The sequence below is a fragment of the Populus alba genome, chromosome 2, assembly GCF_005239225.2.
Source record: "Populus alba chromosome 2, ASM523922v2, whole genome shotgun sequence".
Classification (NCBI taxonomy): Eukaryota; Viridiplantae; Streptophyta; class Magnoliopsida; order Malpighiales; family Salicaceae; genus Populus; species Populus alba.
The window spans coordinates 4,783,464-4,805,286 of record NC_133285.1 but is presented as its reverse complement, the minus strand read 5'-3'; the positions used below and the strand labels follow the sequence as shown (position 1 = coordinate 4,805,286).

Below are 21,823 nucleotides of genomic sequence, written 5' to 3'. Positions count from 1 at the left end.
TCCAATCCACCTGCTAATCGAGTAGCTTCAATAGGACCTAAGAGTACTGGGTCTTGTGTAAGTGTAGCAGAAGGTTCTAGGAACAAAACCACCAGAAGCTTTCAGGGAGGAGTTCAATTGAGAATCATTGGTGATCACTTTGATTAATATTTTCCGAGTTAAATAATGGTGATATGGAGTCCCATTTCGCAGGGTTCAATGGCTTTTCTTGTTCGCTAATCTTTGTTCCTGGTATTATGTGTTCTCACAGCAATGACAAGCATGGATGGTGCAAGGCCCTACGTGCATTTAGAGTGCGATCCCATTGTTAAATCATGATCAATGAAATGAGAAGCAAAATCCAATCATCGATTCAAGAAAATTTGATGAATCATTGTTTCTCCCTCTGTTTAATTTAATGTGGAATCTTGCTGACATTTTACTTGCATCCCTCCGCGGACACGAGAATTGGTTATGGACAGCAAGTTAATGGGCTAATGATCGGCATAGATCGGATGGCTTGAAGCCAGCCACGTGTTTATTCTCAAAACACTCCTTTCACTACAGAACAAATGCCTAGTGAAGAACTGGAAAACTGATATCTTTAGCTGAGATAAAAAATGAGCTGCTGAGCTTCTCTTTTGAGAGTCCTAAAGTTGCACCCTTTTATATTATTTTGTTAAATTTGGATGAGATTGGTCGATTTGATCCAAAAAAACGCGGTGATTTTATTATATAATCGGTTCAGATTCATGGTAAAGAATTGAAGATTAGAAACGGCAACAGCTAGGCCTTGTGCACGTGGCTCCCGCAAGAAACAATAGGCTTTTGAAAACCAGTGCAAGCGTGAGCTCGGTCAAAAGTCGTCCGGCTGTACTCGTCCGACCGATAGCATTCAACTCAAAATCTAAAAAAGAGTCTAATTGAAAATAAGTAATCAATTCACCGTAGCCATTTATGAGCCTGATTGAAAATAAGTATGCAAATCCATCATAGCCGTTTATATAAAGATTGATTGATTAGCTGTCCTTCTGCCGAAGGCATCCTAGGATTTTTGGTTTTACGCCACGGACATCCTCGGAATATATCAAGGCTGTTCTAAGCAACAGTCGTTTCTTACAGAAGGCCATGTTGCAACCAATTTACTGGTAATTGGATTAATTACAGTATCATTGATTAACAACCTCCAAGTTTGATAAACAGAGAATCGCTACTGATACTCCATCAAAAAGAATGAGAATATTAGAACACAAAGCAAACCAATGACCACCACCAGTTTGAAGCAACAAACAGATCAAATTCAATCTATATTAGAAAAAGGAATAAACTTTCCTAATGGGCACCTCTGAAATCAATCCAATCAGCCCCATCTATTCTCATCTTGAAGAACGCAAACCTAAATCGGTTCAAAATCAATTTGGCAACAGGAAACCATATGCGAATTCAAGAAACCCAAACTAAGAATTTCTCTTCAAATTTTTTCATAAAGGTGTTCTAGAAGTCATTACAGAATTAAGAAGAACTATAATCAAGAAATCATATCCTTGATATTGTTTGCTTTCTTTTCTGCTGGTAAAAATTATGATTTACTGATGAAAGAATAAAAACAAAAACGAGTAATTTTTTTCATCAACACCATCAACCTTTCTAGAACGACATTACCCTAAAAACAAATATGATATATAAATCTTGGGTGCTAAAACAAAAGAGATGGTGTTTTTGTTGGTGAATGAACACTCAATTTGATGGGGGTATGGGGATTCCTTGAGAAAACTAACCCCCTCAATTTTGATCATATTTGCTTTAATGAAAACTGTTTTCTTTATTGATTTCTTGTTTTAACTTTAACTTTTTTACTGTTTTTACTTCTTATTTCTTTTTTTAGTGATATTGAGACATTTCATAGATAGCCTTTAGAAGTTTCCAGGGATCGAACCGACTACGAAGAACATGAAAGGAAAAGAATCAGGCACACAAGTACATCAGACCTAGGGCATAACACATAGAAAATTCAGATACGCAATAACAAATCACCCTCGATCGAATGCCGGAAATGCCATATTGACACATTGAATAGTAATGGAGGACAAGAATCGAATCTTGACTTTGTTATAATTTCTCGAAGTTGGCGTGAGATGATCAATCCTTAAACCGCCGAACTATAATGGATGGAAATGGATAAATGGGGAGACTAGACTCTAGTAAAAATAGAAGGGGCTGATTCGTACAAAACCAACATCTGGAGGCAAATTAAAATTTACCTTCCTGGAAACCATCTAGGTGGTGGAAATCATCTAGGAGGTGGTGCACAGTGGTAAAAATTTGGGATCAAGAAAGTTTATTTTTTTTGTGGTCTCAGATTTAAGCCCTAGGTTGCTCATATGATGGCCATTGGAGGCTTACATGATCGTTAACTTCAGGGCCCGTGGAATTAGTAGAGGTGCGCGCAAACTGCCCGGACACCCACACTAAACTAAAAAAAAAAAATTTACCTTCCTGTAAAGGAGTTGATATAAATTACATAATTGATTAATGGAGTCTTGCAGGCAGACACCATACTTGTCATCTGCTGGAATTGGTAAATTGCCGATACCCTCTCTCGCTGGAATTAATCTCTGCCAAACAAGCACATGCAAACCGCGTTGGGAAGTAGAATTGAGTTTTTTTTTTCTCTCTCTCGTAATACCACGATCAACAAAAGAAATCTGGAAGAGATAAGTTTCTTTTACTATTCTAACACAATCACAATTTGATAAAGTTTTTGGGAAAAAGACATGTTACAAAAGTATTAATAAAATAATACACCCAACGGTTATTTCAAAACTATGTCTCATTTATATTAATTAATAAATATAAAAATCAACCTCAAATCTAATGAAGATATGATAACACCGTAGATAAGATTATGATAAGAGAGAGCAACAGGAAAAAAAAAAAAAATCACTAAAAACACACAGATTTTGTTTTTGGCATATCTAATATTATTAGGAAGATTTTGACGAGATGATTGTAACCACATCTTAAAAGATCGTCAAACAAGATTTTAGTTGGTTACGGGTTAATTTAAAGTTAATCATGATCTTGTTTGATGGTCTTTCAAGATATAGTTAGAATCATATTGTTGAGATCTTTCAAACAATACTTAATATATCAAAAACAAAGCTTTAATGTGTCCCCAATAACCCATTTTTTCCTTTTCTTCTTTTCTTTCTCATTTCTCTCTCTTGTCATATCAACTTATCTTCTCTCTTTCTTGGTTATTGTATAGTCTTTATCTCTTGGTTATTGAATTTTTATAAATCTTAGGTTAACTTTTATTCAAATTAATTAATTTGTATAATATATGCATTTTAATTTTCACTAAACAACCGCAAATGAGAATAGTTATTGTATACAAAATTGATATTTAGAAATGTAATTGTGTTTACACTATGATATTTTCAAAATACTTTTCCAACATGTATCATTCTTCCAAAACTTTACCAAACTATCATTTTTCAAAACAAATTCCTATAATAGTAGGAGAAGAGAATGAGAGAAATAGCACATGCCGATACCCTACTTGTCATCTGCTAGAATTGGTAAATTGCCGATACCCTCTCTCGCTGGAATTAATCTCTGCCAAACAAGCACATGCATTTTGGGACAAACAAACAAACTGCGTAGGGCAGTAGAATTGAGTTTTTCTCTCTCCTAATACCACAATCAACAAAAGAAATCTGGAAGAGATAAGTTTCTCTTACTATTCTAACACAATCACAATTTGATAAAGTATTTGGGAAAATGACATGTTAGAAAAGTATTAAAGAAATAATGCAGTTTGAATAAACCCAACGGTTATTTCAAAACTATGTCTCATTTATATTAATTAACAAATATAAAAACTAACTTAAAATCTAATGAAGATATGATATATAAGATTCAAAATTCAATAAGTAAAAAAAAAAATGAACTAATATGATAGGAGAGAGAATGAGAAAAAAAAAGAATAGGTCACTAAAAACATATCAAGACTTACTTTTTGACATATATGATATTATTAAAAAGATCTCGAAGAGATGATTCTAACCTCACCTTAAAAAATCATCAAACAAGATCTTAATTGATTAGAGATTAATTTAGAATTAATAATGACCTCATTTGATAATCTTTTCAAGATATAGTTAAAATCATATCGTTGAGATCTTTCAAACAATATTAAATGTGTTTAAAATAGAGCTCCGATGTGTCCCAAATGACCCTTTTTTCTTTTTTTTTTTCTCTTTCTCATTTCTCTATCTTGTCATTTCAGCTTATCTTCTCTCCTTCTTGGTTATTGTATCTTTAATCTTTATCTCTTGGTCATTGAATTTTTATAAATCTTAGGTTAACTTTTATTCAAGTTAATTAATTTGTATAATATATGCATTTTAATTTTCACTAAACAACCGCAAATGAGAATAGTTATTATATACAAAATTGATATTTAGAAATGTAATTGTGTTTACACTATGCTATTTTCAAAATACTTTTCCAACATGAATCATTCTTCCAAAACTTTTACCAAACTATCATTTTTCAAAACAAATTCCTAGAATAGTAGGAGAAGAAAATGAGAGAAATAGCACAGTTGCGCCACTGCACCAATGACACAACAAAAATACTAACACGACTTTGTTACTATACTTGTTGCAGGTATATACCTGCAACAAAGTTGTGGAAGTAGAGTAGAACAACCACCTCTTTTTTTTATTTTTTCGCCACCTCAAAGTGGCGTGCACAAGCAACCAATCCTAAAAGTTTTGAATTAAAAGTAAATTAAACCAAGTGAAAACAGCCATTCAAATAAAATATCAAGCAAGAGAAACAAATTCAATCGATCTGCTAAATTCTTCATTAACTAAAGTTTTTTTTTAATCTAAAAAATATATACACATAAATGTAACCTCAATTATAAAATTCTAAACTCAAACAAAAAACACCACCAGCAATTTTTTCTAAAAAAAAAAAAAAACATTAGAAGGAATTCATTTCCAATAAATAACTCTCATTCTTAAGAAGTACCTGTACAGCTTCTCCAAAAATCCCACCACCAAACGCACCTAATGCCAGCTCAGCATCCTCCACATCACCACCACCGTTACAAGGCCTTACCACCACCAGAGTCACACCTTCCACCCAAACTCCATCCTTCAACTGCACTCTTTGCTCGTGCCTCATCCTCATCCTCACACTTGGCACCACCGTCCGCCTCCCCTCCTCCTGAAAATCTACTCCACGCGCCGCCACCCCACTCTCCTCCCTACACTCCCTCAACCCTTCCTTCTCCATCGCCACCGTTCCTTCCCCTTCTCTGTCCACCAACACCAACCTCTCAATCTCCCGATGCTCCTTAACGACGTCGTTCAACAGATAATGCCTCGCCGATGCCGCAATCAACGCACTTATTGTCCACACAACCCTTGTTTTTAAACCTCCCGCAAAATCAATTTCCACCTCAGCATTATTTCGCTCGGAATCTGCTACGCGGCGAAACCCGAGAACAACGCAGCTTTTCAACGACTTACCGAATTCAGCTCTCCATTTGATAACGGCTCCTTTCTCTAATTTCAAGTCGCCAGCTGGCAGTTCGATTTGTAGGTCACGGATCCGGTCGAACTGGTTGAGGATACGAGCCGGGGAGTTTTGGTTTTGGTTTCGGGTTGTGGGTTTCGTGTCGGGTTTGAGGAGATCGTGGATGGATTTGAGGAGAGATTTAAGGAGAGTGAATAAGGATCCGGAGTCCGACTCGGGTGAGATGACGCAGTCGACTTTGAGAGAGAGGGATTCCGTTTGGGGGACGAGTGAGTCGAAACGTTTCGAAACGGAACGGCAACAGATGAGGGTCTTGATGTCGGAAATCGAGTTGAAGATGAGGAGGATTAAGGAGTCCGGGAGTTGATCAAAGCCGTTCGTTGATTCGACCATTTGATTCTTAATGATGATCATTCGATTTGGATTTAGGATTAGATTGGATTTGTTCTGCGTGGTGTTGTTGCCCGGCTTTTGCTTCTTTTTTTTTCTTTTTTTATGGAAAGAAGACTTGAGAAGAAGGGAGAGTGAGGTTTTTTAGATGGAACTATGGTAACAAGAGCGTGCTTTGAGGGTGGCTGTGCGTTTGACTGTTGTTGGACTGTGGGACCCACTTCACTATTTGTTTTCCAGGAAAAAAATGTACACCGCCTGTTTTGGAATTTAAAAGCTCGGTACTGGCTGATTAATTTAATTATTATTTTGAGCACTGTACATTATCAACGTTTTAGCTAGTTGGGATGTACCACGTGGAAGCCACGTGGCGCTAATCCTAGGCCCACAGCCAACTGTGATACACTGATACTGAGTATGATGCGCCCTTAGCAACAACTAGATTTTATATGGCTTTTATAGTGGGCTTTTTAAAAGCGTAGTGCTGGCAGGGAAGAAAATAACAAACCTTTAGCATAGCATGTATGTTTTTATTGTTTTAAAAATATTTTTTTAAAAAAATTAAATTTATATATTAATATAAAAAATATATTTTTTTAAAATATTATTTTTATATAATTTCACATAAAAAAACACTTTAAAAAAACAATTATTATCTCCTTATCAAACACCTTCAATGACAACTCCAACACTTCGAAATTTTTTCCCCCTACCGTTCGTGTATAAAAAATCCCAGATGTATGCTAATAGTATTCTCTACGATAGATTGATTGGGAAAAAAAGAAGAAGAAACCACCATCAAGCAATGGAACATTTTATATTGGAATACATGTTCTTTTCGAATCCAAAACAAATGGTTTTACCGGAAAACATATGGCCCAGATAAAGCGTTGGGCTTTGGTTTCATATCAGCGAAATGAAAGCCCAATATCTAGAGCAGCCAACTCTAGAGCACCTCTAAAAATTATTAAAGCCAAGTCCAGCCCAAGAAACGTCTAGAAGCATCCCTGAAACATTGAATCCCTGGCTGCCATTGGAGATCGAGAAAATGCCGAGCCCAAACTTACCATATAATAGCAAAGACAAAATTACCCGACACATCTAAAAGAATCGGAAATAGCGAAGTCCTGACCCTTTCTTTTTCTTTTTTCATTTTCAAACTATGTTTTTCATTTTAGTTATATTCTTTTATGGATTAAGCTTTGATTTATGATAAAAATATTAAATTAAAAAATAAATAACTAAAAAGTAAAGTAGAGAAAATCTATGACCAACACTAGATTCAAAATAATTTTTATTTTAGTATAAATGTTCATTTAACTTGATTTTTAGTCCCATGTTAGAAAAATAAAAAGAGAAAAAATCATCAAAAATAGAAGCAAAAAGAGATATGTTGTCATGATTTTGAAAATTAAAATGGTTAAGCTTGGTTTCAAAGAATTACATTCAACAAGAAGAGTTTAATGGTTGTTGTTTTTTTTTCTTTTATCTTTCTTGAAAAAGTAATCAAACTTGAGAGAATTTTTGTTTTGGTTTTATTTTGGGTTTCTTAGCAATTTAGGAGTGTCTTGAGTTGATAAATCAACTTACTAATGTTCATAAGGTGTTTATTATGTGTTTTTATGTCAAAATAGGTTAAATATAAAGTCTTGAATCCAAAAGTACCTTATCTAGATTTTAACCACCTCTTGGTGATCAAAATATAAACTAGCAAACGACACGTCATCTATTCTTATAATTTTAAAAACAAAAAAAGTAAATAATATGTCATTTTTTCCTTGCATAAAGAAAAAAATTAAACAAGGTAACGAGTGCGAGCATGCCCTACATGCCTAAGCTTGTCAAACTTCTTTTTGTTTGGGCTAGGCACTAAGCGTGATCCTTTTCTTCTTCTTCTTTTTTGCAATTTAAAAAAATTATTTAACATAATAATGCACTTACCCATCAATTTTTATATGATTCTTAAATAATATTATAGATTTTCATTAGAATGTTAAAATTGATTCAGTTATTATATATATAATATACATTAATATTAATAATAAATGTCTCATGAATATTTAATATTTTTTTAAAATGAAAATCTAATTTTATAAATATATTGTGATATGATTTTATCATATTTAATAATTTTTCTTAGCATTCAATCACATACAAAATATAAACACATTATTTTGACATATTTATTTTTTAAGTCCCTTTGACAACCATGATTTTTTTTAATAGTGATTTTTGTTAAAAAAAAAATTCTTTCACTAAAATAATTAAGTGACACATAAATAATGGAATTGAATTTAGATTTTAGAAATAACATATCTTCTATTTATTTCAAATAGTTTAAATTCTTAACAAACCTTTATGTTAATTATTGCTCTCTTTTATTAGAAAAGTGTGATCCTGATAAAAAAAAAATGTCATTATTTTTAAGAAAAATAAAACTTTTTTATGATAATATTATCAACTTACTTTATGAATACTTTTTTAGTAACTCGCTATGCTTAATTTTGATGATAATCTTCTCAATAATATGGAACAAGAAAAAATAAATATATTTATTCTCATTCCTTTTTTTTTTTATCAAATTAAGAACCCATGATAAAGAAACAAGATATGTTTTTTTTTTTAAAACAAAATAATAATAAAAAAGTTAGGAATTGAACTATAATTTTTTTTTTGATGGAGTTTAAATTATTTATATTCTAACAAAATACAATTGAAGAGCTCTTCACAAAACGAGATAACATCCCACAGTATTTTAGCCTGTTGATTTCGATCTAGCTAACCTCGAGAAGGAGTGGGCGATGGGAACGTGTAATTGTGAAATTAAAGGATAAGTTAAACTTTTAAGAGAAATATCTTGTCTTATCAGTATAAAGAAAATTAAACTACTTTTGAAAAGGAACAAATATGAGACACGCGGCTTAGGTTAGGTTTAACACCATTGCCAAAGGACAAGTTAATTAGAGATTAACGACAGTAAATTATAGTTGTTAAATCATGAGTAGTATTGTCATTGGCACCTCTTTTCAAGGATCCAAAGTTCGTCCTTGTATGGTGGTGGGTTTGGTGGAAAGAAAGCAAATTTTGCTGCCATTGATGATGTTGTTACCCCTCGCATCTCTCCCTGTGATTCCCTTTGTTGCTCTTGCTCACTTGTTTCTCTTATTCTCCGCCATCGCTGTGGAGGTTTCAGACCAAAAACATTCTACTCCAAAGCTTCCTTCTTTATTTCCAAGAACTTGAGGTAAATTGCAATGCAAAGGGGAAGGGTTTGCTGGGTATTTAACCTTCCTTTTTACTTTGTTGCTCTGAGTTAAAAAGGAGTTTTGATGGCAAGTGGAAATGCCTAGCAACCCATGCGGATAAAGTTGATTGTGATTTCTGGGCTTGAAGATTCATAAATAAGAAACCATTTCTTAATTCTTTGAATAAACTACATATGTTTCTCTGGAGGAAGAGGACAGCGTATGAACACGTACGCAAGCAGTGATGTATATAGCAGTGCTGTCTCGCACGTATTCGAAAATAATGGGGTTGTTGTGGGGATTCAGTGTTATTTTTTGCAGCAATAATATGAAGGGTACGATTGAAGCAGCAACCCTAATATATAAACACATTATTCATTTGTCCCCTGTGACTTGGTCATATGGCAAATGCCACGGTGGTCCCGTTGGATGGAGGATAAACAATCTAAGCCCTTGGATCAACCAAAAAGATTTAGAAGCCATGAGATTTTGAAAATAGCAAAATTTTTTTTTTTAACTTGTGCGCTCTAAGGTTTCAAACATCATTTTCGCCTGACTTAAATTCGGTCCCTATTCGAAAGAGACAGAGAGATGAAATTGTCATTGCTTGAGTTGTTGTATTTCAAGTTCTCCTTAAATGAGTTATCAGATTTTTTCCTATTGGGTTTTATTTTGGACGGCTTCCAATTTTTTGGTTTGATCCAAGGGCTGAATAATCTCGAGAAGCAGGGCTCCCACTTATTTTCGGGGAGCTCGGTAGCGTGCCCCGAGGTCATACGGGTCCCCTGGGAAATGAATTAAACAATGCTGAAAAACAGCCTTTCATTGCCTGACACCGTACATTTTAAATTTGAGTGTTCTCGGGGAACCTCCGCCAACTTCCCCTCTGCAGCTCGGCCCTCTAAGCGGGGACCCTTTTTCATAGGGAGAACACTCACGTTTGAATCCACCTGTTATTCAGTATAGATCTCCATTGGACCACTCTTTGAAGAGACCGAAGAAGATCACAATCAGAAAGTCTCGATACCGTAACTATTGTTTAATGTTTGGCATGAATAAATTATCACTGGAATTTTTAGATTTATCAGTGAATTTTTTTATTAATTTTATATTTACAATTCATCAACATGAATTTTTCCGACAGGCTCATGATAAAAATAATATGTCAGAAAAATACTTATAGGTGATTTATGGTATTTCCGTCTAAATTTACAGATGAATTTACTAACAAAAAAAAACACACAAAAATAAATTTGATCTACTTCATTCCGTCAATATTTACATTAATGAATATAACATATTATCAATAGAAAAATTATATATCATTCTCCATCAGTGATTTTTTTATCCGTTGGTATTTTCTTTGGTGAATTTGACATATACAGTCAAACAAACCGTCTATTATTCCTCATCGGGAGTAAACAATAATAGTGACATTTGCAGTAATTCTTTTTCAACTCTTTGAAATATACCGACGAATGAAATTCGCTGGTAACTCCGTCAGTAATAATTTAAAAATATATTTTTTAAAAAATATATTAAACAAAAATAGAAAATAATTAAATTAAATTAAATCAATATAAAAATCATGCATTTACTAAAAATTTAAACATTTACAAGTTCAAATACAATTAATATAGAATAAAGGCACTGAAGGAGGAGGTGAGTCTTTGAAGAGACAATGAGGTGAATAAAAGGGAGCACATGTACCACTCATTTGTGATCTCATCTCCATTACCAATCAACAGAGTTCAACCGTCTCAACACTTAGTCATTCATAATCAACAGTAAGATGGGTCATCTGAGCTCGAACTCGTTTATCTAGAATCACCTCGAACTTTGGAGTTTGAGTGCTTGGAATCAATTGCGAGCATCCAATGGAGTCTACAAGTCTTCAGTCATAGTATTAGAGAGACCGTACATCCAATTTTTATCAAGTCCACCAGACAATAACACCAATTATTTGTATAATAATAAAATCACATAAAATAAATGTTTCACTTTGATTTAATAATAAATAAACATCATTGTCATTACATTAAACTTAATTTCATCCATAAATATTACATTATAGTTTTATGGCATCACGCATTCATGTTGTATAAATTAATCAGAATTGTCTTTTTCTTTAACTTCATCATCGTCATATCCATTGCAATCTTCTACGTTGATTTCATCGCTATCATCATCTTCATTGTTATCATCATTTTCAATTATGTCGCAACCGACCTCATTTAACCTATGATTTGACTTGATAGTGAACACTTGTGCAATAATTGATAATTTACTATGATTTGTGCACTCATCCTATAATAGTTAGTAGGATCTTTCAAAACTTTAAAAAACCAAGCCATGTTTGCATTAAGCTTTTCATCTATTATTGGACATTAACTAACATAACCTTGATTTATTCTCATCACATCCATAACCATATTTTTATAAGGATTACTATTGTCATTTATAATTTCAAGCACATTGTTAGAACTAGAAGTTGATCCAAACATCCTTTCTACCATGATCTCATAAGGAACACATAGTTCTCCATATGCAAACCAACACAATATTCTATCCATGAATCCTTTTTTGTAGAAAATGCATTGGTACAACATATGGATCGAGAAACTTTTTCTTACACTTCTTACATGAATATATAATATTATCTCAACTAATATTTCTCGGATTAGATAGTGTGTAAATAATAAAACCCTAAACCACATTATAATAATTCATCCTACGCAACATTTCAGGTGAATCTCGATACATCCATAAATGATCATCCATTATTTACATGAATATATAATTTCAATGTTATTTGCTAACAACGGGTTGTAAGTTGAGAAAAACCTGTCACCATATTCTTTTGATGTAGAATTTCTAATCTACCAAAATTAAGATTTTCATAGTAAAAAACATAGTCATGCTTCTTTTTTTAATCTCATACAAAAACATGAATGAGTAATATTTTAAAGATATAAAGGAAACAATCAATTCACTATCATGTTAACTTTAGAAATTAATCCTAATTTTTCATCTTCAATTCTACATACATGGTTTTATATATATATATATAAAACTACATACCTTTTTTTTTTTTTTTTGAAGCTGACCAATGATACGTAAATTTGTTTTTAGTTTTGGAACAATGAAAACATCAAAGACTATATGAATAATAATTGGTAGCTCAAGATCAATACTCATTTGATCTCAATAAATTTATCATTAACATGTTTCAATGATCATAATAACCATTAAAGCGTGGAATGACTAGTTGAGAGAAGTTATCAAAAGCCATGATTAGAGACCATTTTATATCGGTATTAGAGGATGCCTTTTGTTTTGTTTTAGGGTTCTTTTTTCCTTTGAAGGTCCCTTTGCTGCTGCAATTTTTCTAATTTTGGGCTCTCTTTTCTACCATTAAAGTATGCTAAAGTTGTTGCGTTTTGGAGCTGTTATTGCTTCATCTTAAAGCTATGTTTGGAAGTTGTTGCTGCTCCATTTTATAGCTGCTCATTTCTATTGTTCTAAGTGTGTTTCTATTGCGTGATGCTAGTGCGAAGAAGTTTTTGTTGCTATTATAGGTCGTCGTTACATCTGGCTGCTACCGAGAACGTTGTTGGAGAAAGGCGTTTACTACTATCAAATGGAGAAAGGCTAATGCCTTTTTGATCACCCAATCAACCTACGCTCCGATACCAATTATGAAAAATACTAATTCCAAGCTATTATACTAATTATTGAAAATATTAAACACTCAAACATTTAAATCATTTTCAAGCTTTTATTCATTGATATTCAACACACACACACTTAAATTCTGCATACAAGACCCCTATCTATTCTTAGAAAGATTACAAGCTGAAATTATCATAATCTAATAAAGATTCTAGTTAATGTTTTTTAATGATAATCGATAGTATTATTAATAAAATTCTAATTAATTAGTTAAACAAGAATCTCGAACACATATTCTTTATTATCTCAGTCTCAGCAGCAAGTGCCTCTTTCGCTCCAATAATTAGAGCTTTCTAGTACTTTAGTTTAGTTAAGTTTAAGGCATCCAATGATGGATTGAATCTAGTGGAACCTTTTCTTTACAGGTTTGATCGAGGCAGAGAGGTATTTTCCATTGTTTGGAAGCATGTTCGATGTCCCCATATATATATAAAATTTATGTCCTCTTCAAATCAAGATCTTTAAGTGGATGCCAACTCCTCTTCAACAATTAATGGATTCCCCTTTCACCTTATTAGTGGTTTTCCCTTTCACTACCTAACCCTTGAAAATAACCATTAAACTAGAAATTCGATCTATCAAAAAATATCTACTCTCAGATTTCTTTAATCTAAACTGAATTAATGTGGGCTCTCGCAAATCTAAGCGCCCAATGGTTTAGCTCGACATTTCTCTTTGTGAGCAATCGCCTTGTTTCTACCGATTCAGGTCTACATCTTGAAACCTGCATAGTTTTGTTGTCTTTTCCTATCAAGGGTTAAGAGGGACATATGTTAAAATAACCTTTCAGCTGAAAAAACATAAATAATAACGAATAATGAAGAATACAAAACCATCTCTATGCTTCTAATTAATTAACTGTCTTTATTAAATATGTGCTCAAGATGCATGATTTAAGTTCTATATATTAATTATTGTGTCCCTCGTGGCCTCTACGCGATGACAACTCTTTCCTTCTCCAGCTTCTCCAGCTTATTAAATTTAGCTGTTTTTGTCACTTAGTAATACTTTTGTTGCCTTGAAACCATGTTGAACGCATATTTTTTGCTTGAAATAGGCAGTTGTTGCAGGATAGGATTATGAGTTACGACTTTAATTAGGATGAGAATATTGACTGGAAAGACATCAAACAGTTTAAAATGTTATCATTGTGCTATAAATGGATGGTGATAAATAATGAACACGTGGATAATTAAGATGTTCACAGTACTTACTCGATATATCCAAGGAAAATGTTGCTCCAGATACTGATCTTCGGCAAGGACAGTACAGGATGACAAGTTAGCGTGCATTGAAGAATAGGATCCTTATCGACCATGGTATATCGAGGTTCTTTGGAAATTGTCATCACTGAATAATTAAAGGGAGATAAGATGGTCTTTCTTGTGCGATAGCTAGGTGACGATATTCGAAAGCGCTCCTCCTAGTTCGACAATGGATCGAATGAGCAAACACAACTAGCAGTCGAAAATGAAAATTAATCAGAGGAAATGGGGTTGCTTTCTTTCAGTTTCAATGAGTCACATCGTGTTTTTATTTGGAACTCGTTTACAGTTGCCATCGTCTTCGATGGGAGGGCCATGCATAATTTGGGGGTTTTTTATATTCCATTTCTAAGTAAGAATTATTAGGCAACTCAAAGATGTACAATTTGCAACGTATGGGTGGTTTATATGCACGATATAATCTCGCTAAAAGTTGGTTACATGTGAATATGAATTTGCTATAAAGATGCTGAGTTTTTACACTCATAATTGATGCAATCTTGCCATGTATACGAGGAAGGCTCTCCCTTTTTTTAGAATTAGGTATCCACTTGGATATAAGTGATTCAAATAAAGTGTTTGCACGACATACATATGTTTGAGAGGAGTGTAGGCATATTGTAAAGGCTATTGATAGGGGGGGGGGGGGGGGGTTTGGTGTCCTTGGTTTTTATAGAATATATTTAACAAAACCTTCAATTGAAATACCATGTTTCGGTTTCAGAGCATTTAAAGGTGCTGTTATATATATTCAAAAAAAAACATAATTTTAATTTAAACCTAAAAATAAATTAACTTAAAATTATAAAATTTAAATTTCAAACATAAATAAAAAAGTGGGAGTTGAAATCCATATGATGACCTGATCGACTCGATAAATTCCAAAGATAACTTAGACAATTGGTAAAAAATATAGTTTGACTAAAAAAATAAAATAATATATATTTTTTAAAAAATTATTGAGATGACAACATGTTGAATTGACCCGGGTCAACCTGAGTTAATTTTTCTAAATCCGTAACTCGGGTCATGAGATTACAATAACTCCTAAAAACAAATCATAAGACTTAACTCTCAATAAACCTATTGTTGAATAATAAAATTAGAAAAAAAATTCAATTTAAAAAAATAAAATTATGGGTAACATCAAAAAATGACATTTCAACACGAAATTATAAATTTAAATGAAATTATGAAAATGTCATTCAGTTGTCTCACAAAACTTTTCTAAACTCTGATTACTCTAAAATATAACTTAAAATATAATAATATGTTAGGAGACTTCTCATAAAATTAAGTTTGATCTAATCGTCGAGTTAAGAGATATGATTTATACCAGTAAAATTAAATAATATTTTAAAAAAATTATTTTTGCTAAATGTAACAGATCAAGATTATGAGTGAAATGAAATCTCTGATTAGTTTTATGTTTAAACTGAAATGAGATATACTAGCCTTTCTAGACAGAACTAAATAGAATTGAAAACTTGTTAAAATCTTTGTTAAAAAAAAATTATGCCTCTTTAATGTCTAAAGAGTGCCACGATTCCGACTCGCTTGATAACTTTACACCTTTTATAGATGCTCTCCATTATTGAGTTCTCAACACGAAGTGTGTTGGTGTGGACACCACGGTGGCGAGACACTAAGTTCAAGAACTAGAATCATATTGCGTTTGACTGCTAATAATTCCATCTGCCATTTTCTTGGCGTCGAGGAAATAAACAAAACATGAGACCACAGATCTCCAAGAGAACATGGTAACAGTTACTTTCATACTATAGTATTATAAATCCCACCTTATACATGAGGGATCGCTAAATTATTAGAGCACGAGGCACATGCCATTCAGGGTGATATCACGTACTGGTAAATAACTTGACTTGATTAGTTTGGACTCGAACGATGCACAGTTATCAAGAAATTAACTCCATGTTTCGCGTTGCACGATCGAGTCCTTTGATAACCAGATGAAAGCTGGCCTGTTTAAGCCAGTTCAGGAAAGTGTTCCATTAAACAAATATTTGTAACCCACCTAATCTCTGACAATAGCTGTTCTCTCAGACGCTTGAAATTGAAGAAATACTGCACACAGTAAGGAATGGTTACTTTTTTGTTAAGTCGGTGATAGAATGTTGTTTGTGGTTAATAATTATTTTCGTATATTCAGACTAATTTTCTCACTTCTTCAAATAGTTTTGTCGCTTTTGAAAGGAAAAAGGAAGCTGAAATAAGATCACTTGTGTCTTTCTTCCATATTGTTCTATGGCTTTTCTTAGGACTATGTGTTGCTTTGTCTAAGAAATAATAGCTGGCTGTTAATTGATGCCTTGAGCTGGGTTTCCCCCCCTGTTATACTGAGCTACTTGTGTTGCAAACCAAACGAATATTGCCAGCCACACCTCTTCCTTTAATTAATTACTTAGTATATATCTTGAATTGATGTAGCATCATTAGACAACTCCCAGACAACAGTGGGCATGCACGAGAGAGAGAGGGAGGGAGGGAGGGAGGGGGAGAGAGAGAGAGAGATCCCTACATTATGGAATATCTTGTACTCCATTTCCCCCCATCCATTTATATATAATGTCTCGATAAACAAGAAAGATTACATAATATTCAAGGTCCTTGTAACGAAGATCGCTTCCACTCTACCAATCGCCGTAAGAAGTCTTTAACCTGTTAAGATATATATGATTTATTAGTCCAACTTGTAAGACTTAAAATTTAACAATAATTATTGCCAAAAATAAAAGTAGAACAACTTGCTTGTTACATCAAAGAACTTGCCTCTTTTGGTTCCTGTAGAGAATAAGAGGCATTTGTTTCCTTGGGAACTTTAGAAACAAGAATCCCAAGCCCTTGCCCCCTGTTTCTTAGAACCTGTTAATTTAGCATTCACATTCGTACCAAAATGTTTAGAATAATTGAGATTTGGAGATAATATAGAGTTGTTAGTAAGAGAAACGAAAACAATTGAAGAATATAAGATTATATATACCTTGAATGCGTCCTCGTCAGTTCGATCATCTCCGATATAGACCGGAAAAACGTCAGTAGAATTGGCATATCCTGAGGAAGAAACAATCAAACCATTACGAATCTACCGTTGCACGAGAGATTAGCCAGAATGTAATTAATGAATGTAGAAAATTATATATTCACCTAATGACTCTAACAAGAATTCAAGAGCTTTGCCCTTGTCCCATTTAATGGTGGGTCGGATCTCTAAAACCTGTTTTAATTAATAAAAGATGGTCAGGCACAAGAAATAAGCAGGTTCTTCTAATTTAGAAAATGAGTGAATAAATACCTTCCTCCCTTGAGTTAATCTAAGCTTGGGATAATCATTGAGAACTGATCGGACTTGCTCTACTAATACAGCCCACATCTGTCCGGGAGAAATAAAAAATCACGGCAGCTATATATTAATAATTAATCATTCACACCACCCATCAAAGTAAACGAAGGTGAAGAGAAAACAGAAAATGTACCTTTTCCTCAACGCATCGAAAGTGTACGGATACGCAAAATTTGTTGTTTTCTACTTTAGCTCCTGGGATAGATTTTGTTCTCTCCAACAAGACATTGTACACCTGAAAATAAAATAAAAAAAACTTTACAGATTTACATTCTTTTCCCTAATCAAATTCTTTCTTGTTTGTTTTTTTTTACAGAAGGTAAAAGGAAACAAACCTCATCAATCATGGGTAAGAATTCACTGGCAGGTTGAAAGAGAACACCACCCTGAAAAATCCACGAATTAATTAAATATACAACTGTTTAATGAATAAATACAATTAAAACTAAAAGCAAGGGGTAGAGAAGTAATATTGGTGCTCACTTTTTTGTATTTGCAATTATTTTTGGATGGTCCCTCGATGTCCATGCCATGGCTACCAGCATAATAAAGCCCTGTCAATCTTACAAAGCTATACACCTGCAAGTTTTATACAAGAAGAAGAAAACAATATTATTCATTTCGGTACGGCAAGAAAAACTCCATGAACACCAACTACAAATTTTATTACTTCCAAAATAACAACAGCAGCAGCAAGAGCTACCTTATTTCTACACCTTCCCGTCACTATAGCCGTGGGAAAGTATCTAGCAACGTCCCTGACAGCTTCTCTCATCTACAGATTTGGAGGAAAATAAAAGGAAAACAACATTTAGTATAGATGGGGGGGGGGAATTCATGAAGATAAAAAATTATATTCTACATATATAAAAGCAGTGCTAACCTCATTGGTCATGAATGCTCTGTCAGGATCTTCAACAATGGGTGACAGTGTACCATCATAATCAAGGAACATCACAATCTGCTTTCCCTTTGAGCCTTTCACTATTTGCTCAAACATGTTCAGAGCAGAAGGATGGTTTACCTGTTTGATATTTAATTAAATTAAAAAAGAAATAGAACTGTTAGTAAAGTTAAAAGGGAGAGAAACAAAGACCGATTTGAAAGAACGATATAAGAGTACAGGCAGTAACTTGGTCTTTGAACACTTACAATCCAAGAATTTTTCTCTTCAGTTTCTGATAAAGAAGTGGTGGATTTGACACGGGTAGGTGAAGAATCCCTCATAGAATCAACCCAGGAACTGATTTTGCCTCCAGTTTCTGTCTTCTTCGAGAACCTCTTTCTGGTTATTGTGAAATACCCACCAGGAGCGGCAGGCAATGGCTTTGGCACAACAGGTGAAAACAGAGACTTGGACAGCGCCATTGCGATGGTGATATCAATACCCTGTTTGGCATCAGGCACAACTACATTCTGGTTTGTCATCTCCGCTTGTATAAACTAAACTCTGCATATGCATATATACATTAACATAAAAAGAAACGAAAATGAATTTAGAAAGAAAAGAAGAGGCAAGAAACATAGAAAGAATCAAAAAGGAAGTTGATAGATGTGAAGAGCACCTGAAGGTTTGAGAAGAGTGGAAGGAACAGGGGAAGTGAAGAGAAAATAAACGGGCGAGTAAACAAAGACAAGTAATGAATGAAAGTTGTTTTGGTCTTAGGATTCAATGGAAAGGGATACAGAAGAAGAGGTTAATAAAGGCCTCAAAAAGGCGAAAATTATACGCGCACTACACGCTACAAAACAAACGGAGGCAGAAACACAACTTTGTGTGTTGTCAATTTATAAACTTGGTTTCCACGGCACTAGCTGACTAAACAAACAAAACCCACACTCCCTCTTTAACTCCTTTCTCCCCCTCTGTGCACCTTTTTTGGCCAAAAATATACTAAAACCTTGAATGGACTCTTCAGAACCACTGAGATCCTACTTTACACGTTATTAATCAATTTCTTACTCCTATTGAAAACGATATATATATATATTTTAAATCAAAATTGCCATCTTATGTGACTTATATTCTCAATTTCTCTACTACATATATTAATTTTTTGTTTAGGAATTCCATGATTCTAACTGGTTTCGTTTTTTTTTGTTTTTTTCCAATTTCAAAAAGAACCTTCCTTTTACAAAAGAATTTAGGACATGTTTGTTTTCCGGAAAGTAGTTTCCGAGAAATCATTTTCCAAACTTTCCTGTGTTTATTTGTCATTAGAAAAGTTGGTCAACGGAAAACACTTTCCGGTCAATGGAAAACATTTTCCAGTCAATAATAATTTTGACTTGATTTTCAGGAAAGTGTTTTCCCTTTAGCTGTGTTTGTTTTCTGGAAAGTGGTTTCCAGAAAATCACTTTCCAAACTTTCTTGTGTTTGTTTGCCAGTAGGAAAGTTGGTTAATGGAAAACACTTTCCAGTAAAAGAAAAATTTTGACTTGGTTTTCAGGAAAGTGTTTTCCTGAAAAATTTGAGAGGAAAACACTTTTCGGAAGTTGTGAAAAATTTAGAAATGTCATTATTTTCTGATTATATCAAATTTAATCATCAAACTTTTGATTGCTCTATATATATATATATATATATATTTTGTTTTGAATATTTAGTTTACAATTTCATCTCTTAAAATTTTATTTTTATATTAACTTTGGTCCTTATTTTTATAATTGCTATTTGCTTTTTCCTTATCATATTTTTATTGAAATTTTTTATCTATCAAATTTGGTCCTCATTCTTTTGATTGTTACTTATTTTATTTGAAATAATTTATGAAATGTTGATTATTATTATTTTAATTTCTTCATCTTTTATTTTTTTTTTAATTTTTTAGATTTGATCTCTATTATTTTGATTATTATTATTTATTTTATTTGAGATAATTTATGAGAATATTGTTTTCAATTTCATTCTCATTCAACTTTTTAATTTGTAAGATTTGTTCCTTATTATTTTAATAAACTTAAGAAAAATAAAATATTAATAAGTTATTTTTCCAGCTCATTTTCCATGACATAACCAAACACTGGAAAGTGTTTTCCAACTCATTTTCCATTACACTACCAAACATTGGAAAATACTTTCTCGAAATTTATTTTCTAAAAAGAAACTACTTTCCAGCAAACAAACGGAGCCTTAGATGCAAAGGTTAAATGGAGGAATATTATTTGGTGTTTCTATAGCTAACAAGATCATTTGCTAGCAATAACATCTGATTCTAAACAGTCATGTATGAGTCTATTAAATATATTATATGGATGAACTAGCAGATATATTTATTAACAAGTAAAGTAGGTTTAGGTTCAAGATGAGGTCTAGTCGTGCAAGATCAAAATAACATCTCAAAAAATCATAGCTTTTGTTTTGATTGTTGGATTGTGCTTAAATTTTAATGAAAGTTTTTAGAGGTTATTTTTCCTATAATAGCTAGTGTGTCGCTACGCAAACCATCGAAAAAACCTCATTGAGACCCCCTGATTTTGATAGTTTTTGTAATTTTCCTTTTTATTTTCAGATTTCCAACTTATTTTGAATTTTATGCTTCTTTCCTTTTTAATTTCAGGTTTTTGTTTTCTAGTTGAGGTAGGCTTTCTAGTCTATTTAAAGCTTTGCAATCCTTCTAAGAAAGAGACATCATAATTATCATTTTAGATAAATTAAACTTGTGAATTTGTAATTCATATCTGCTACTCTTTCACTCATCAAAAAATTCTATGTTTTGTTTTAAGTTGTCTATCGCTTCCACTTTCATCACAAGATGGATGGGATAGTTAAGGTTGAACAAGGGTGATCATGTTTGATTTATATTTTTTCCACTTCTCCTTTTATTTATAGTGTTTTGCTAGGGTTTTGAGAGATTTTAAATCAATTTCCAACCTCTTAATGTTGAGAGAAATATTGTAAACCCTTGATAAGAACTCATTAAGGGGCCTTTGTGTGTGAACACATGAAAAGCAAATTGGTTTTTGCATTATGATTGCACTGATGAGACTGACTGAGTTACTCATTTTCAAGACCTTATTGGAGCAATTCTAACATCATCGTCGCTTGAGACCATCTAAAGTTAGTAGAACGGGTGTACATCTTTTATTTAGATCCAACTTTTCTAAATTTAAAGTTTAGTAGCTTCACATTCATTCATTTGAAGTTACCAACTCGAACAACCAAAACTGTGAAAATAGAGATGCAAACTGACAAACAATGTGTCATTCACTTTATTTGCATTAAGTCTAAATAACATGTAGTTTAAGGTTTTTAATTTGGAATTGATAAATTTCAATTAAGTCTACATTTTTTCAAA

The 21,823-nt window shown here is 33.0% G+C and overlaps 2 protein-coding genes and 1 non-coding gene across 4 annotated transcripts; all 3 read right to left on the bottom strand.

Annotated features, from left to right (window-relative positions):
* Positions 1–2,154: 2,154 nt before the first annotated feature.
* Positions 2,155–2,870, bottom strand: LOC118049168 (uncharacterized). Its single transcript, XR_012169015.1, has 2 exons — positions 2,472–2,870; positions 2,155–2,240 (listed from the first exon to the last, which is right to left on the bottom strand). It is a non-coding gene; the product is annotated as an uncharacterized protein (transcript).
* A 1,953-nt stretch (positions 2,871–4,823) lies between these two features.
* On the bottom strand, positions 4,824–6,090 carry LOC140954219 (F-box protein AUF2-like). Its single transcript, XM_035059098.2, has one exon. The coding sequence runs from the start codon at positions 5,944–5,946 to the stop codon at positions 4,975–4,977; it is 972 nt and encodes a 323-aa protein (XP_034914989.2). The 5' UTR covers positions 5,947–6,090; the 3' UTR covers positions 4,824–4,974.
* A 10,479-nt stretch (positions 6,091–16,569) lies between these two features.
* Positions 16,570–19,277, bottom strand: LOC118049167 (probable trehalose-phosphate phosphatase J). 2 transcript variants are annotated; one of them, XM_035059094.2, is made up of 12 exons: positions 19,091–19,277; positions 18,678–18,914; positions 18,409–18,549; positions 18,229–18,300; positions 18,009–18,104; positions 17,861–17,911; positions 17,659–17,760; positions 17,478–17,555; positions 17,330–17,399; positions 17,166–17,236; positions 16,955–17,047; positions 16,570–16,843 (listed from the first exon to the last, which is right to left on the bottom strand). In XM_035059094.2, the coding sequence occupies exons 2-12, from the start codon at positions 18,891–18,893 to the stop codon at positions 16,784–16,786; spliced, it is 1,050 nt and encodes a 349-aa protein (XP_034914985.1). In that variant the 5' UTR covers positions 18,894–18,914; positions 19,091–19,277; the 3' UTR covers positions 16,570–16,783. The 2 variants fall into 2 exon arrangements, with proteins under 2 accessions (XP_034914985.1, XP_034914984.1); XM_035059093.2 differs by having other exon boundaries at positions 18,678–18,975; positions 19,091–19,276.
* Positions 19,278–21,823: the final 2,546 nt, after the last annotated feature.

Excerpts from the sequence above, each read along its gene's own strand:
- LOC118049167 (XM_035059093.2), bottom strand. The coding sequence starts at position 18,953 with ATGACAAACCAGAATGTAGTTGTGCCTGATGCCAAACAGGGTATTGAT. Across the intron at positions 17,556-17,658 it reads TTCGATGCGTTGAGGAAAAG|ATGTGGGCTGTATTAGTAGA; the intron begins GTACATTTTCTG and ends TCTCCCGGACAG. Across the intron at positions 17,048-17,165 it reads CTGACGAGGACGCATTCAAG|GTTCTAAGAAACAGGGGGCA; the intron begins GTATATATAATC and ends CTAAATTAACAG.
- LOC140954219 (XM_035059098.2), bottom strand. The coding sequence starts at position 5,946 with ATGATCATCATTAAGAATCAAATGGTCGAATCAACGAACGGCTTTGAT.